At 41.3% G+C, this 17,114-nt stretch overlaps 2 protein-coding genes across 5 annotated transcripts; one reads left to right on the forward strand and one right to left on the reverse strand.

Moving 5' to 3' along the window:
* The first annotated feature begins 1,029 nt into the window (after positions 1-1,029).
* On the forward strand, positions 1,030-9,086 carry fam118b (family with sequence similarity 118 member B). 4 transcript variants are annotated; one of them, XM_026192198.2, is made up of 8 exons: positions 1,415-1,554; positions 1,914-1,988; positions 2,158-2,247; positions 2,447-2,756; positions 6,192-6,419; positions 7,159-7,287; positions 7,457-7,754; positions 8,071-9,086. In XM_026192198.2, the coding sequence occupies exons 3-8, from the start codon at positions 2,165-2,167 to the stop codon at positions 8,139-8,141; spliced, it is 1,119 nt and encodes a 372-aa protein (XP_026047983.1). In that variant the 5' UTR covers positions 1,415-1,554; positions 1,914-1,988; positions 2,158-2,164; the 3' UTR covers positions 8,142-9,086. The 4 variants fall into 4 exon arrangements, with proteins under 4 accessions (XP_080145336.1, XP_026047983.1, XP_026047985.1 ...); XM_026192200.2 differs by having other exon boundaries at positions 2,504-2,756; XM_080289210.1 differs by lacking the exon at positions 1,914-1,988 and having other exon boundaries at positions 1,030-1,554; positions 2,504-2,756.
* Positions 9,087-9,135: 49 nt separating this feature from the next.
* Positions 9,136-15,722, reverse strand: srpra (SRP receptor subunit alpha). The gene is made up of 15 exons (XM_026192197.2): positions 15,585-15,722; positions 15,332-15,469; positions 14,950-15,033; positions 14,667-14,830; positions 13,620-13,780; positions 13,368-13,530; positions 12,892-13,042; positions 12,658-12,776; positions 12,457-12,569; positions 12,291-12,377; positions 11,669-11,841; positions 11,364-11,577; positions 11,028-11,191; positions 10,585-10,683; positions 9,136-10,433 (listed from the first exon to the last, which is right to left on the reverse strand). The coding sequence occupies exons 2-15, from the start codon at positions 15,452-15,454 to the stop codon at positions 10,305-10,307; spliced, it is 1,944 nt and encodes a 647-aa protein (XP_026047982.1). The 5' UTR covers positions 15,455-15,469; positions 15,585-15,722; the 3' UTR covers positions 9,136-10,304.
* Between the last annotated feature and the right edge of the window lie 1,392 nt (positions 15,723-17,114).

Raw genomic sequence — 17,114 nt, forward strand, 5'->3', positions numbered from 1 at the left:
TCACCCATCAACAAAGCCTTTACTCAACGCATAAACATCTCTGTACTTTTTGTATTTTCGCAACATCAACACAAACCAGTTTAAAAACGCTAAAGATTCGAATCGTGCTTATCGTAACAGGTGACTTTTGCCCCAAATTCTTCTCTAGGTGCAGTTAGTATTTCAACCGAGAGATGGCAGTGCAGTAGTGGTATTGTTAAAGTCTGTGCTGACGTGTTGTTTAGCATACGTTATAAAACAATGTAAATGTAGAATTTAGCGTCAGTTTTGAAGACCACCGCAGTCTTTATAACTGAGAATAATTTCATAAAAATTAATAAAGAAATTTAATTTACAAAAAAGTAATAAAAAGTAAAGTTGCACCTGATAGCGTCATTATTTATTTTGGTGATGTTTAATCACAAGACTTTGAACACAAACTGATTCATCTCGGGACATTACACATCTATTTCCACGTATATATGACGTCAGTAGAAAGACGAATTCACATGCTTTATTGTCCCTAAAAGGTAAAATCTGCACAAATAAATAAATCAATAGAAATTATTTCTTAGTATTAACTCGAGATTCTCTATAACATCTGTATAGAGTACAGAGACGTCTTGCCTAGCTGGACGTAACACGGGAAGAAAAGCTCAGAAAATCTGCTGCTTTCAAATGCTCTTTGTAAATCTCCCGTTTGTGGGTTTGAATTTTAAAGCAGGTCCATTTGTTGGTTTTTTTTCCTTAAATAAAACTTGTTACTATACCTGGGCTGCCGTGGAGGTCAGAAATCTATTTGTACATTACCGTGTCGATATAACTATCAAAGCATAGTATATTTAAAAAATGAAATTGCCCTAATCTTTGGTTTGAAACAAAGTAGAGCCTCACCTATCTTGCATTTAAAAAAAAAGAAAAAACTCAACACCTCTGTAGACTGGGTGCTTTTTTCGACACGTTTAGCCGATAGCTACAACGATGCGTGAGTTGATCTGTGTGCCTCGCATCAATAAAGACTGCGGAGCCATTCGCTCAGCACATGAAGGCATCATATGACCCGGTGCACTTCTCAGCAGGCGGCGACTTCAACGGTACCGCTGAAGTTAAGAGAGTGACAATGTGTAGAAAAGCGGTGTGAGCCGGTAACGTTTGTGCTGTTTGCGCTGCTCCGAAGAATAAGTGACATAAGTTTTATCTAGAAGGACTGGTTTATATCGGATAGCGGATTTAAATGCTCTACAATCATCATGACAAGTAAACAGGAGGCTAAATCAGGATTTTAAAAACACCTAGAAGGTAACTCGGCTCAGAACATCAGGGAAGTTAACGTTTTAACTGTAGCTAACTGACGTCGCCAGTTCGTTACATTTTTAGGTTGTTTAGTAAAAGACACTGTCTATACTGTAACTTTACCGGGTTGGCTTAAACACCACTGAAAACCTAAAAGCTTCGAATTCAGATCAGTTTCCGAGCTATTTCACTTTACAAAGGACTAACTTTCGCCTGGTTCGCATTAAGAGGATTTCCACTTTAACCGAAGTAAACAGTGGGCATTACCATACCGGTACCAAGGTGAGTAAGCTATCAATACTGAACAATGTACCGTAGCATTAGCTGTTAAATGACGCCGTAACACGTAATCGATTGTATGTAATGTCACCGAAGTTGTGTCTTCAGAAATTAATGTTGTCATGACGAACTGCCATAGGTTAATTAGTAATTACTACTAATTACTCATGGTTTGATATTGAACCGGTGGAGCTTTGAATTAAAGCTGGAGTTATAAAAAGAGAACAAGTTACATGTTCTTGTTATCTAGTTAATGACTAGCTTATGTCATACTCCTACTTTCCAGGTACAGTAGCTTTACTGAAGGTTTGAGGTAAGGTGTGCTTGCAGGAGGAAATGAATAAGTAATTTACTGTTTGCAGAGCAGAACAGGGACATGCGGAACAAGAACAAAGGCAGGCTACATTGATTGACATACCTCCCCCCTTTTTTGACAGGTATTTTCTACTGCTCTGGTAGGATTCAGTGTAATTAGATTCTTCAGAAAGCTTCACACACCACTCCCATTTAGGGTCCAGACTTGTTTTGTTGTGTTTTGCTTGGTTAACTAGTCACTCCCTAAACATACTGCACAGAGGCTCTTAATTGATCATGTTTTCATTACAGGAGCTGAATGGCCTCTGTTGTAGCAGTGAAAACTGAGAAGCGGCCTGCAGTGGATTCTCAGGATGCAGACTCCAATGCTAAAAAGCCCAGGTAAGCTCAGATGCTGCTTTAGAGCCAGCTGCACGCTATGACTATAACTAATTCATCAACAGGGCTGATTAAAATCTTTTCTTTTCTTTTTTTTTGAGTTCCTAATTTTTGCGTGCCCTACATAAAAGGTATGGTTTAGTGTCCGACTGCATGTTAGTGGGCTTGAAAATAGTTTGTTTAACCTTCATGCTGTCGGAAGGATTTGGGAAGTACCATCTTGGGAACCATCGTCACTCAATCTCTGCCTACCCCAAAGGAAACTGCTGCCCAGTCTGAAGACTAAGCGAGCCCCCGAGCTTGTCCTGGTGATTGGTACGGGGGTAAGCTCTGCAGTGGCCCCTCAGGTCCCTGCTCTCCGCTCCTGGAAGGGCCTCATCCAGGCCTTGCTCGATGCAGCCAATGACTTTGACCTACTGGAGGAAGAGGAAAATCGGCGGTTCCAGAAGCACATGCAGGAAGACAAGAATTTGGTGCATGTGGCCCATGACCTCATTCAGAAACTTTCCCCGGTAAGCCTGCTTGAGCCTTTCCTCTTCGGCTTTCTTTCCTACACCTCCCTGTTGCATGCACACTAACACATGTTAGACAGACTGGCAGCTTAGTGTGCTTTCCCCAGCTGGAGACATTTTGTTTCAGCTTCTGTGGCTTGACATAAGAGATCATAAGAGGTTAAAACCTCTATAGCCTATAACATAAGGTTTAATGTGGATTGTTTGTTTTTTTTAAAAACCCCACAAAAGTCAATACAGGCAAACATTTATTCAGTCATTTTGAAATTATTTGCATATGTAATAGAACAAGCTATGTTCACTGCCTCCAGGTGCTTTATATTGGAACAGTTTTGACTTTTAAAATGTTTAGTTAAGTAGTGCCAGTTTGGAAGTGCATCCATGTTTTTTTTATTTTGACTTTTGATTTGTTCCCGTTTTTAATGTTAGTAATAACTTCTGTGTCAGAATGCAGAAATGAAAGCAGAAGTTTGACTTGATATATGAAACTTCTGGATTAATACTAGAGGGGTATATGCCACGTTAGAATAAAGGAAATCTCACAGGTGACGGGAAGGTAGAGAGTAAAGGATACAAATGTATCTGCAACAAGCTAATATGCTGTTTAAAAGGGAAAAAACCCCACAGCTTACAATCATTTCTAAATACAAACATTATATATGTTATATACAAAAAGAGAGTAGGATAAAGATAAAAGCATATAAATAAGATTCAGAAATGCTGCTGCAGTATCTCCAGTATAACATGGGTGTCTTGCACATCTGTCACACTCCACACACCATTTATGTTTTGGAGCAAACCACACTTTCTTCATTGAAAGTCTTTCTTAGTTTAACAGCTCAATGTCAAACCACATTCTACACATAATGCAACTGCTTCTTAGTAAGAGCCTGAATGTTAAACTGAACTTCCAGCAGCCCAGACCGGTCGCCCTTGTAAAAAAATATTTTGCTAGCAAGGCTACAAATAAAAAAAAATGTGACAAGATCTTCCCTGACCTGTTGAGTGGGAAGTATTTTCCTTTCAAAATTGCTTTGAGTAGAAAAGAATCAGTCCATTTACCCTTTACAGTGATGACTGATGAAAGCATAATATTTTGAGATATGTAAAACATCAAAGGTAAATATCATAGGTTAATAACACCTGAAATGTTATGATGAGCCAATCAAGGTTACCCAAGCTGTCAGGAATTCCCTTTACCTGACCACCTAATCATAACAGTAACCTTACGAGCTTTCACAGGCTCAGTGACACACTGCACAGAAGAGGTGTGGTACTGCCAGAATGCAGTGATGTCCTGACAAAAATGACACAGTCTAAGTGCATGTTCTATATGTGTTTATCTCTGAAAAGGGTGTGGCAGTTAAGATAAAGGAGAGGAGGCTGAAGATAAAGGTGAATTCATCTGTTTGAGGAGGACTGAGACTCAGCTGGAGCTCAGGATTTATCCAAAGTAGAGTCACATTATTCTAAATTATTCAACCGTATAAACCTGACATTTGTGTGTAACCGCCAGCGTGTACTATGTGTAGAAGAACATAAAACATTTACAGTCAGATCCTGAGCCCTCTTGTGTGTTTTTGAAGACGGTTACTGTGCCATGTGTCTAAATGCAGCGCATTGCTATCATTTTTTCCCACAGGCTGTGTGAGGCTGCAGGTGAGAAAACAATGTTTAGTTTATTTATTTTTTTAACCAAACCACGGCTCGCTGGACTCATTAGTTTGCTAGATTGATAGATTTACATGTGACTCAGTTCTCTTACTATTGAACCAGTCTGCTCTGGAGCTGGGCTGGCAGATGGAAGACTTAATACCGTTTGCCTCCTGTGTTAGTCATGTTTCATCGCACCTTTGACATTGATAAAACACGCTTTGTTTCAGCCCTCAGCCTGTTGTAACAAAGGGAACAAACAGCGCTTTTATGGCTTTATCCATCGTGTTTATTTCAATCCACAGTCGTGCAGACACCAGCCCACTCCCGTTGGCCACAGACACAGCCGGGTCTAACATGCTGAGGAAAAAAAACAAGCATAGAATAATGTGAACCAGCAGTCCCCCACTCCCACCCCCACAGCCCAGATTTCACATTCAAGCAGAGTTAAAGTCTAGTGCAAGCACACAGTAATGTATAGTCTGTATGAGTGTTAAATGCCTATAGGCATTTAATTCACAAAAACCTATGTGCAAATACTTCTCTTGGTGAAGAGAAGCACACATGCTAGCACTAGAGCTAGGTAGATGTACACTGTAGTTTTACTCTGCTCTGGGCTAACAGAGCAACTGCTGTACAGTGCTTTAGACAGAACTCAGCAGCTGTGTAATAGTGTCAGAGACCTCCAATAGCATAAGACAGAGACAGTTTAACCCACTTTCATGGATTTGTGTATTCGTAGGGTGGCTGCGGTCTGTAATGGGGGTAATCCAAAGTTAAAACCTAAAGAGACTGTCTAGGCCTGAAACCCTTGGCAGTGAAGAGGCTAATTACAAGTGTGCTGACCAAAGGTTTGGCTCAATTCAGGGAAGACGTGTAATTTTGATAGTTGTTTAGACCATAATCTGAGATGTTTAATCTTCAATTTGTATTGCAATGACTACTTAAAACAAATCATAGTATTTTGTAAAAAAAATTTTTTCCACTGAACTCTCTCTTACTGTGCTCCTGAAAAATTAAAGTGTGAGTGTTTTTGTTTGTAAAGCTGCTAAGTGCATTATAAAAAATTAGGATTAGAATTACAAGACAGAGTTGGTCTCGAGTGCTTTAGTTGGTTATTACGTAAGTCCTGACCAGAGACAGGCCAAGGACACGGCGGTCAGGATGGGTGCTGTAGACGCTGGATGTGGATAATGAGTTTCTTCCTGTGGAAAGGACTCCTGCTGTTTAGCCCATTAGAGCTGTAATCTGTGAGAGTCCGCGGAGTATTTCCTTGTCCTAGGATCACAGTGGTCAGTGCATTTCTGAATTGTCTTTTAGCTATTCTTAGCAGCCCAGTTCCCCCACCTCCACCTTTTTTTTTTTTTTTTTTTTTTTTAACTAAAAGCTTCACCAGGTGAGGATGAGGTTTAAGTCATAGTCTGTAATCTCTAAATAGACTTAAGCGAAGTCTATTAGTTACTAGAAGAAGTAAGTGAATGTGCCTTAGACAGTTTTTTCCAGCTATCTCATTCTTCGGCGCCACCTAAGTTTCACTTAAATTATCGTGAAGGGCTGTGCCAAGGAGAGGCATTTTAACGACAAGTTTAAATCCTTTGTTATGCCTGAATCACATGGCTGCATTAGTAAGGTGCACTCAAGTTTGGTCTAAAATGCTCATTTAGCAGTTGCAACTAGACACAGGTCTCCAAACCTACTACATCTTGAAGTAAAAGCCCCAACTGGGCAAAAAACTATCCACTAATAACAACGTGCTTTTCCTTTTTCTTTCTTTTTAAACAGAGAACAGGTAATGTAAGGTCCACGTTCTTCAAGGACTGCCTGTACGAAGTGTTTGATGATTTGGAGTGTAAGATGGAGCACGCAGGGAAACACTTACTGCGGTCAGTGCTGCAGTTAATGGAGAGCGGCGCACTCGTTCTCACTACCAACTTCGACAACCTGCTGGAAATTTATGCAGCCCATCAGGGCACTAAGCTGGAGTCTTTGGACCTGACAGATGAGAAGAAGGTAAATATTACTTGAAATGTGATTGATTGATCTTTCTTGCTGCAATAGATGCCGTCAGCTGTTTGGGGTTTTTTTGTCTTTTTTTTTTTTTTTCTCAAATGAGGGCAAAGGTCCCCAACATCATGTGATACCACGAGCACTTTGGAAGGTTTGTAGGTATGACTCCCTAAAATTCAGACAAAATAAATGACAAATTGAAATCTTGCTTAAACTTTGCCCCGAGCACTGTCTTGTGCTCTGGTTACATTTATGACACCGGCTTCCACTGAAGTTCCCCGTTGGCCGGTTTAGGAGAAAAAATAAACGAGGCTTTTGACCTGAAAGAGCCCTTTCTGTCAGGCAGGTGGAGGAAAGTTTAACTTCCATTTTTAATCATTGAACAATATTTGATTTTTGGCTTTAAAGTGGGCTGAAGAGGAAGCACATGTTTTTCTAGTACAAAACGTTTCTTTTAAGTACCAAATAAGTTTTCTGCAAATTCTCAGCTGCCCATCATTTATGTCCCAGCACATTTAAACTTAGCTGAGTGGTTTCTTAAAGAGAACACAAGTTTGCCAGAGTGAGCAGAGATTTCTGAGAGACCCGTTACTTTGCCTCTCAGTCCTGGTATTTATGCCTCATCTCCATCAGGGCGAATATCCTCTCACTGCTGCTCAGTGATTGCGCTCCATTCCCAGCCAGAACAGGATTTTGTGCAATGGACTGTTAAGTGTGCACTCGTGTGTGCTTGTGTGTCTAGGTGCTGGAGTGGGCTCAGGAGAAACGGAGGTTAAGTGTTCTGCATATCCACGGTGTTTACACCAACCCCAGTGGTATCGTACTGCACCCTGCTGGCTATCAGAATGTATTGAGGAACACTGAGGTTATGGTAGGCACTAACGTTCACTGCTTTCTGCCCCCTTTTTGGCTTAAGATGTAAACATTTATATGTGTACATCTTAATGATTTACAATTTTCCTCTGGACGTGCACTAGTTTATTTGAAAGGTTCTCCTGTGAATGAAATAATACAGCTTTATCACTGGGTGTTTTTTGCAGCGTGAGATTCAGAAGTTGTACGAGACCAAATCCTTTGTCTTTCTGGGCTGCGGCCGCACAGTAGACGACACAACCTTCCAGGCTCTGTTCTTGGAGGCGGTTAAACACAAGTCGGACCTCGAGCACTTCATGCTCGTGCGGCGAGAGGATGTGGGAGAGTTCAAGAAGCTGCGCGACAACATGCTTGACAAGGGCATCAAGGTCATCTCCTATGGAGACGAGTACGCTGACCTGCCTGAGTACTTTGAGAGGCTGGCCAATGAGATCTGCAACCGTGACGTGTCCACCAATGGCTGGGGTAAGCAGAATGAATTGGAACACATTAGCCTGCCTTTGAATGATCTGCATTAAAGGGGCCATCACATTTACAAATTTTTTTATTATTTTAGCACTGGGGCTCTATAAAAGAGCTTTCAGTTTATCACAAGATGAGAAATAAGGACAGGAAAGAGGTCATGGATGTTCTTTCTTTGTCAGTATCTATCAAAAATCTATCATAAATGTGGGCTCTTTGTGAAGCACTTTGGGATCTTTTTATCTAGAAAGGTGCTATACAAATAAAATTTTACTTGCTTACTCTTTGCACGTTGTCTCTTTTCAATGTGTATCCGCAGGATCCCCGTCGCAGAACGGAGAGGAACAGCAGATCGGTATTAACACACAGAAAAGCCTCCTTCAAGGTTAAGACTGAACTCGTCTCTTTGGCTCGGAGCTGCGGCCTCTCGCTAAAGACATTTTCAGACTAAACGTCCTGTTCAGAACTGTTTTCTGACTGTATGCTGGTAGAAAATCCAAGTCTGTCTTGAATTTTAGTTACAAAAAAAAAAAAAATACTGGTATTTTTTTCCACAAACTGGTGTGGCAGTATTAACAATTGTCAGTGGCATCATTTCAGTAGATGTTCTTTGACTTTTTTTTAAGCTTTTCAGACAATTCCTTCCACTTCTTTTCAACCCCATACTCTTGACAGATGCATTTTCTTCCACAGCTTTACTCACAGATCAAGTCTGATTTTGTTGAATACATTTAGGAATCTATGGGGAACCTTAATTACATCATTATTTTTCAGATTCCCTTCTCATTCCGTTTTTAACTAAAAGGGAAAAAAGTTTGCCTGGCATCCCCTACTATACTGGATTTAAATGTTGCTGGAACATCCACTTTGTGGGAAGCATCCGGGTAACTGAATGGGATGTTCCCCTTTCAGTTCGACAGAAACACTACATGTGAATCCACAGTAGTTAAACATGCTGTTATGCTGAATTTTCAACATACAGTAAATACGCATTGAGCTTAACGCACAACCCCTGCTCTCGATTTTAAGTCTTGTGTGAATAGATTGAATCAGTCATGCTCATCCCACAACCTGGAAAACTTGATTTGCACACTGCTTGGTGGGGAAAGGGACGAGTTACTGTAACGACTGTCGTAAAAACGTACATTCAGATGTTTTCATATCAGAGCGGTTCCCGGCAGTAGCAACCTCTTTGCCACTCTTGTGCTAAAAATAGAGAAAAAAAAATAGTTCTTTAAAAGCCCCTTTTTGTACTTTTAATACTTGCATGTGTTTTCTGATGTAGTATTTATAAATAATAAGCACCATTTTCAAAATAAAGCTTTTGGTATTCCATCTGTCCTTTCGTACATGCATCTCTAACACAAAGTACAACAAGCGCCACTTTAGAGGCTGTCATAGCATATAGCAGCTTTATTTAGAAACTTTTACATTCTCATAAATTATCTCAAATTTTCTTTATAGTTCTCATATTGCACTACCACATTTTAAAGGGGGGCCGAAATGTTTAAAACTTCAATTTTCTCTTACAAATGATGAATGAATCAGAGGGGGAAATAAGTCAAAGGGCCACAGAACTTTAATTGACCACTAAGAAGTGTAGTCTGACATCTATGGACACCTGTAAGAACAAGAAAAACCTAAACTTACAAATGGATTTCTGCTTTTCATCCACTATAAACTGGGGAATCAAAGTCTTCATGTTGTAATGGCAATGAATTAACTGTGTGTTATATAGGTGAGGAACTCTGGGAGATGACTTTTAGATCATAACTGTTAATTTGCTCAGGAAATCTTGATGCACTGCCCTGTCGACCTTGATTTTTCTATGCCGTCATTTTCTTCTTGTTGAACACAAAAAAACATCTAACCTGATAAGTGCTGGTATTCACACCCACCCTATTGTAAATCATAAACTGTCTTCCCCACTAGACTAGTGGGGCTGCTTCTTCTTCTTCTGCAAAGCCATGAAATTAGTGGGTAAGTATCCACATTATTGAAGTGTTAACTGAGAAGACAGGAGACAGACAGGCACTGTGGTCACTAACCTTTCCTCAGGCACAGGCAGCTGCTGAAATGTCACATCCAGCAAACACGCACTACCCGACCTCATTTAGATGAAAGAAATCTGACTGACAAATGCCAGGTAGGGAGCTTTTTTCTTTTCCAAGCTTTTACTGTGTAAACCAGTAAACCGATAGCACAGCCTAGGTCCAGTCAGCAATTATATCATTTGAATGAGACTTCACCGTTTCGGAACACAAGCTGATCTGAGGTACTTTCTAAATTTGGCCCAAATGTTTAAAAATAATACAAAGGGAGGCTCCTCTGGCTTTGATGCAACACGTTCTGTCTTTTCAAATGCACACTTGTCCTTTTACTGGAAGAATAACATCCTGCGTGAGACATTTAGTTCATTCATTTGATTCCAAAAGCAGGGGGCGCAGGGCAGCAGCATGGAAACGTGGGCTATAGCGGGGCTGGAACATCTTGTGGCAGTGTGGCAAAGGCTTCTCTGCAATGATGAATAAACCAGAAGAACATGCGGCCAACTTAAGCCTTCATCAGGGCGCTGACCACAGCACGGGCGTTGAGGCTGCGCAGGTCATTGTAGGTCTGCCCCGTGCCCACAAACACAATAGGCTGGCCTGTGATGTAAGTCATGGAGATGGCAGCACCAACCTGTATAGAAGGAAGGATGACGAATGAGAAATAATGCAAATTATTCACAAGGCAGAAAGCAGCTGCAAACTAATTACCAAACTGCATTCAAATATTCTCTAAATCACAGAAATGAGATGGCCCCAATGGTAAAGTGATCAGAATAAAATACCTTGTCATCAATAGTGTCAAACTTGGTGAGAACAATTCCATCAATGAGGCGAGGCTTGTCAGACATGGAGTGGTCTGCCAGAGCCTGATTAAACTTCACCTATGGACATGAAGCAAAAGCAGAGTTGTTCAGGTACAAACTGCTGAGGAAAGAGTTCACATGTAAATCTCCAACCTAATGCTGTCTAGAGGCAGGGGTGTAACAAAACAGCAGCTTAATGCAATAGCACTGCCCTCTGCTGGACAATTGAATACATAGAATTTTTTTTTAACCTAACCAAGTTCTTTTTTAGTAGCGTTAGACACTGACTGAAAGCTCTAGCAGCTGATCGCATGACTCATACAGATATGAACTAACTGTTGTATTACTTCAAATTGAAAATGAACTAATTATTACATCTTATATGTACAAAAAAAATATTTCAACTTTCTGAGTGATCTTACCAGCTGATCAACTGCCTCGTTGCCCACCAGAGCCTCCCCAACAAACAGCACTAGGTCAGGCATGTTGACTGCTATAAGCTTGGCCAGCGCTGTCATTAGGGGGGCGTTGTCCTGCATACGTCCAGCAGTGTCCACCAGCACCACATCAAACGCCTGGTTGCGGGCTACAGGGATCAAAAGTGGAAAGGTGAACAAGTGATACTGAAATGGGTGCAATGCTAATATTAAAAGTGCCACATCCCTTCTTTACAGCTAAGGTACAACACACTGTGCTGTGTGGCATCAACCAGCAACCCCTTACTAATGCCACAGTAGATTTTTTTTTTTTTTTTTTACCATAGGCAATGGCCTCCATAGCAATTCCAGCAGCATCCTTCCCGTAACCTTTCTCATAAAGCTGGACTACAGGTCGTCCACCGTGCTTCTCGGGGGGATGCAGAGAGTTCAGGCGGCGCTGGTGAGTGCGGAGTTGCTCCACGGCACCAGCACGAAATGTGTCACAGGCTGCGATCAGCACAGTGAAACCATTCTCTATCAGCCAGAAGGAGATCTAGACCAAGGGAAAGGAAAGTTTACCTTTACAAGGACACGGTAAATTACTCAAATTACCAACAAGCAGAAAAATTTCAATGTCAATTCACCTTTGCCAGGTTGGTGGACTTTCCCACTCCATTGACACCACAAAATGTGATGACAAAAGGTCTTCGCTGGCTCTGTGCTTCCATGACATCTCTCAGAATATCCACTCTTCGCTTGGGTTGCAGGATCTGCACCAGTGAGTCTTGCAGGGCCTGCTTTACTGTTGAGGCCACAGCTACACACACACACACACACACACACACACGGCGTTACCCATATGTGCTAGTGCACAACATCATTTACAGATGTAGTGTATTTAATATAATTACACCATAAAGTAACATAGTACCACAATTCATAATTACAATGAATAAAAGAAATGAATAAGTTGGAATTGCCAGTTAAGGCCAAGTATGTGAATCAAGTCAAGGGGGTCATACTGTTACAGCATTCATATCATCAGAGTTATTTTTTTAACAACAGGAGTTGCAGTTAATTGACTTTACTTATCAGTATGAGAGGCTCTGACATACACTTCATGTTTAAAATGGATTACTGTAATTTTATTACTCTTCCCAGTATGCGGACTGGTGCACTCAGAGGAAGAAGGAATATAAACATGATCCTTAAACCATACTATAAATTACAAATCAACACTTTGCTATGTATATAATGTGTACTTACTGGTGAATGTGCCCATGACTTTGCCCTCCAGTTTTTTGGCTACAGAGTCACACAGCTGGGAGGCAATGTCGGCTGCTACATTCTTTGCTGTGTGATCAGAAAGGAGGACAATGAATACCAGACAACGAATACCAGGCTATCATGCCTTCTGCAGCTGACTTCATACCGATCAGGTGGTCCTTCATCTTCTCCAACACTGGTTCCATATCCTCCCGGGTTAAACTCTTGGAGCCCACCAGGCCCTTCAGCATCCCAAACAAACCTCCACCCTTTTTGGAACTGAAAACGAAAGAAAGAAATGCACAAATTATAGTTTAGACAACATTAAAAATGGTATTCCTGATACTCTAAAACTAATATTTCATACCTTGGCTTGCTTGTTTCTCTGATGACCACTTCCTCATCCTCTTCCTCCATCTCCTCTTCATCACTGGACTCGTATTCCACAGACAGCAAGTCTCCCTTCATGGAGGCTGGCTGCATTTCCTGAAAAACAAACGAGGAACTAAGTATGTGGCATCTCGTCACTTATTTTAATCACATTAATCTAACTGCAGATGTCTTAGGGATCTAGGTGGTTAGATTAAAGACCACTAAATACCGGATCAAATTGTGCTTCCAGGTTCTGTTCGGCACCATTTGGAGAACCATTTCCATTCTTGTCGCTGTAGTCCAGATCCCTGGTGCTGCTGCCTCCATTGTTCCAAACACGATTTTGTTTCCCCTTTGGCTTCTGAGGCTTTGGCGACTTACTGTGAGAACGAGATCAGAATAAAAAAAAAATAACAAAAATGAGTGTCTCAACATGCTTTGCACACGAGGAGGAAAGAAAATAATCAATTATCATCATCAAACCATGGCTCTAACACAACACAGCAGACAGTCACACACACAAGTAACACTTAATATAAGTTTTGGGGAAAAGAAAAATGAATGAATTTTAAATAATAAGGAAACAATTAAAAATAATAAACTTGGGATTCAGGACAGATTGATAATGACATCAAGATGTGTCTTTAAAACACACATCGCTCTTGGCCTGCTCTCTCTTTTACATGGAAGTATCAGCTGCTTTACCTGGGTTTTTCAGAAGCTCCTGGCCTGTGCTTACGGAAGAATTCCTCTCTGTTCTTTTGCAAGATCTCCTCAGCAGTCAGGCTCTGGTTACCATTCTCCACCATCTTCTGGCCAGAGGCTGAGGCCTTGTCTTGATCCCCTTTGGCAGGCTGAGCTGCAGGAGCTGGAAAGGATCAGAGTGAACTGAGTTTGAAATCACGTTACCCTTACCCATTTAGAGTTTGCTTTTTATAACCGAAAGAGAGCACTTACCCTCCTTTTTGGCATTTTTATTCTTCTTGCCACCCTGTTCCTTGCCTTTGTCCCCACCCTTTGTCTCAATCATTGACTTCACAGTTTTTTGAGATTTCCCAGATTGCTCAAAGGTCCGCATCCCGGCAGGGCCTCGAGCTTTACTGCTCTCCTCCGCCACACTTTTGATAAACAATTAATATATGTCAACATAGGTAATAACAAAAAGAAACTGTCAGGGATGCATCTTTCACTTTTTCTAAGTTAATAAAACAAACATACAACAAAACTATTAAATCTCACAGCTTTTTGATCATATTTCTTATGTGGCATGTAAAACAAATATTTACAAACATATTTTGGCCATTATCAAGACAGACTTGAGTTTGATTGCTGCTAAAATAAAATTTGAATTGGCTTTATGTTCCCAAACATAAAGCAAAGGAGTTCAAGTATTTATGAGGGATGGAAAGATAGAGTGCAAGTTGGGCAGATAGTTTGATGCAGCCTCAGCAGTAACGCGGGCAAGTACGCAAACGTCCAAGTGGACCCTCATGTTAGCCATCTGATGACGAAAACTGTGTCAGTGGGACCCAAGCGAACTCTAGCAGACTTGTGGAAAGTATAATCCCTGCCTATAGGGTGAAAAAGAGTGACAAGCTGTGACATCTGCAGGGGTCTCAGAGTAGAGCTGCTGCTGCTCCTGCATGTTAAAAGCTGCTGAGATGATTCAGGCATCTGGTTAGGATCTCGCCTGGGCGCCTCCCTTTGGTGGTTTTCTGGGCATGGAAGGAGACTCTAAGGTAGACTCAGAACCCGCTGGAGAGATTTATATCTTGTGCAATCGCCCAAGAACTGAAAAGTGTGGCTAGGAAGAATCACATCTGGAATGCCCTGCTTACCCTGCTGCCACCACAATCTGAATTTGGATTACCGGAAGACAATGAATGAATTGGCTTTATATTACTAATAACATTATTTGCACATTTCCATGCCTACCTACAGACATTGGCCTGTGTGTTGTTTGGTACCTAAGTGTTTATTATGGAAATTATTTTGTTTCTTTACCTGAGAAGCACTTTGAAGTCATTCTCAAACTCAAAGCTGTTGTTGAGCAGCTTTAAAGCTCCCTTCTGCTCCAGCTCATTCTTATAGCGATCCCTAAAGCGAAGCTGGACGTCATTTATAAACTTGTCCACATATGTCAGCGTCAGGATCTTTTGAAAACCCACCTAGAGATGCACAGGTGAAACGAGAAAAAGGTAATGATCATAAACACATATAAAACACAAACACCTATCCCCACCTGATTTTTTTTTTAATTCATTCAATACTTATATGAACGACTTACCACAAAAATCAACTCAAACTCGTTGTCGAGCTTGTATTTAAGACTCAAGCCCCCATGACTAAACGAACTGTTCCCACTTCGCTCCTGAAAAAAAAAAGAACATCAACAGCATGTAAACGGGAGCTTTTGCTACTGCAGCTATCGCTGTGTGTGTTTTCAACCACCTAAATTACGTCACTATAGCACAGGAAATATTAAACTTATATATGAATGAGTGGTATGCGGGGGGGCACACAGCCCAGAAGAAGCTTATTTAGTTGATCGCTACGCCATAAGCTAGTGCTAGCATGAGCTACCCGCTAGTGCTAGCATTAGCTGGCCCCTTGTTACAGAGAGCTGGATAAAAAGACAACAGCCACAAGCAGCTAGCCGTGAGGCTCACCTGAAGGATCACCGAGCGGATCAAAGCGTTGACCGGCCCCGTGAAGGATTCAGTGACACCGGCTCCCTGAAAACACCACAACACTATCCCCCCTTTGCTGAAGATGGTGAAGAAGTCTAGCATCTTCTAAGCACGTACCTGGTTTAAATAAAAACACAGACAGATATGTGGATAAAAGCGAAAGAGAGCCCTGGGTTTATATACAGTGTCGTTTTAACGGCTCCTGCCTGCCATTCAGAACACGAACTCTTACCGGATAATACTTAAACTGATAATAAATGCCCCAGGAGTGAAACCCACTACCAGTGAAAAAACTGTTTTAGACACGTCAGAGGCACGATCAGGAAGTGATGTTGACTTCCGGCATTTTTTTTTTTTTTTGCTGAGGTTTGCGCTTGCGCAGTGTTCATTTCAATGAACCGGTAGTGTTTTCCTGTCTATTTTACCAGTACCAATGCCAATATTTTTACCAGTTACCTGTAAAAATAATTTGTATTGGGCCTGTCTCTTTAGGTCAACTTCTGTTGTTTAAATGTGTTATAGGCTATAAAAATAACTAAATAAATACATTAATGAATAAATTAATACATGATTTATTCATTAATGTGATTTTTATCATAATAATAATAATAATAATAATAATAATAATAATAATAATAATAATAATAAAAAGGACACGTTGAGATATATTTTTTCATTCCCAAAATATAATTTATCTAAAGCAATTAAGTGGGTTATATACTAAACTTAGAGGTTACAAACAACATAACACTAGCGTCAATCCCATACCAACGACAGCACTGGTATAATACCAGCGATCCACCCATCTCTTATGTATCTGGGGGGATGTTCTCTGGAGCAAAGTGGAATGAAAGCCAGTAGAAGCAAGACAGATTACATGTCCGAATGAGAATGAGGCGAGTGTAACTGTGAAGCTGTAGGAATAGAGGTACTGAAGGCAGATGAGTTCTAATTCCTGGGGTCAACCATCTAAAACAACAGACAGTGCATAAGAGAGGTCAAGAAAAGTACAGGAAATGTGGAATGGGTGGAGACAAGTGTCAGTGGAGATTTGTGGCAAGAGGATTTCAGCAAGCGAGGAAAGTAAAGGTTTGTAAATTGGAAGTGAGACCTGCTATGATGTATGGTTTGGAGATGGGGGTACTGACAAAAAGTTGATGTTAAGACTTTCATTGGGCGTGACCAGGGCGGACAGGATTAGAAATGAGTTCATCAGAGGAACAGCTCAGGCTGGAAGCTTTGGAGACAATGTGAAAAAAAGCTAGGCTGAGGTAGTTTGGACATATACAGAGATAGTGGAGGTAAGAGCTGAAATGGAGGCAGATGAACCAACCTGCCATTTATTAAAAATGTAATAAAAACAAGCATATACACCCAGCACGCCCCTGCGGGCGGTTTATCCTTCAAGCTCGGGTCCTCTACCAGAGGCCTGGGAGCTTGAGGGTCCTGCGCAGTATCTTAGCTGTTCCCAGGACTGCGCTCTTCTGGACAGAGATTTCCGATGTTGTTCCCGGGATCTGCTGGAGCCACTCGCCTAGCTTGGGAGTCACTGCACCTAGTGCTCCGATTACCACGGGGACCACCGTTACCTTCACCCTCCACATCCTCTCGAGCTCTTCTCTGAGCCCTTGGTATTTCTCCAGCTTCTCGTGTTCCTTCTTCCTGATATTGCTGTCATTCGGAACCGCTACATCGATCACTACGGCCGCCTTCTTCTGTTTGTCTACCACCACTATGTCCGGTTGGTTAGCCACCACCATTT

This window comes from Astatotilapia calliptera, chromosome 14 (assembly GCF_964374335.1).
Source record: "Astatotilapia calliptera chromosome 14, fAstCal68.1, whole genome shotgun sequence".
Lineage (NCBI taxonomy): Eukaryota > Metazoa > Chordata > Actinopteri > Cichliformes > Cichlidae > Astatotilapia > Astatotilapia calliptera.

Excerpts from the sequence above, each read along its gene's own strand:
- fam118b (XM_026192198.2), top strand. The coding sequence starts at position 2,165 with ATGGCCTCTGTTGTAGCAGTGAAAACTGAGAAGCGGCCTGCAGTGGAT. Across the intron at positions 2,248-2,446 it reads TCCAATGCTAAAAAGCCCAG|GATTTGGGAAGTACCATCTT; the intron begins GTAAGCTCAGAT and ends TGCTGTCGGAAG. Across the intron at positions 2,757-6,191 it reads TCATTCAGAAACTTTCCCCG|AGAACAGGTAATGTAAGGTC; the intron begins GTAAGCCTGCTT and ends CTTTTTAAACAG.
- srpra (XM_026192197.2), bottom strand. The coding sequence starts at position 15,454 with ATGCTAGACTTCTTCACCATCTTCAGCAAAGGGGGGATAGTGTTGTGG. Across the intron at positions 13,781-14,666 it reads GACTTCAAAGTGCTTCTCAG|TGTGGCGGAGGAGAGCAGTA; the intron begins GTAAAGAAACAA and ends GTTTATCAAAAG. Across the intron at positions 10,684-11,027 it reads ACGAGGCAGTTGATCAGCTG|GTGAAGTTTAATCAGGCTCT; the intron begins GTAAGATCACTC and ends TCATGTCCATAG.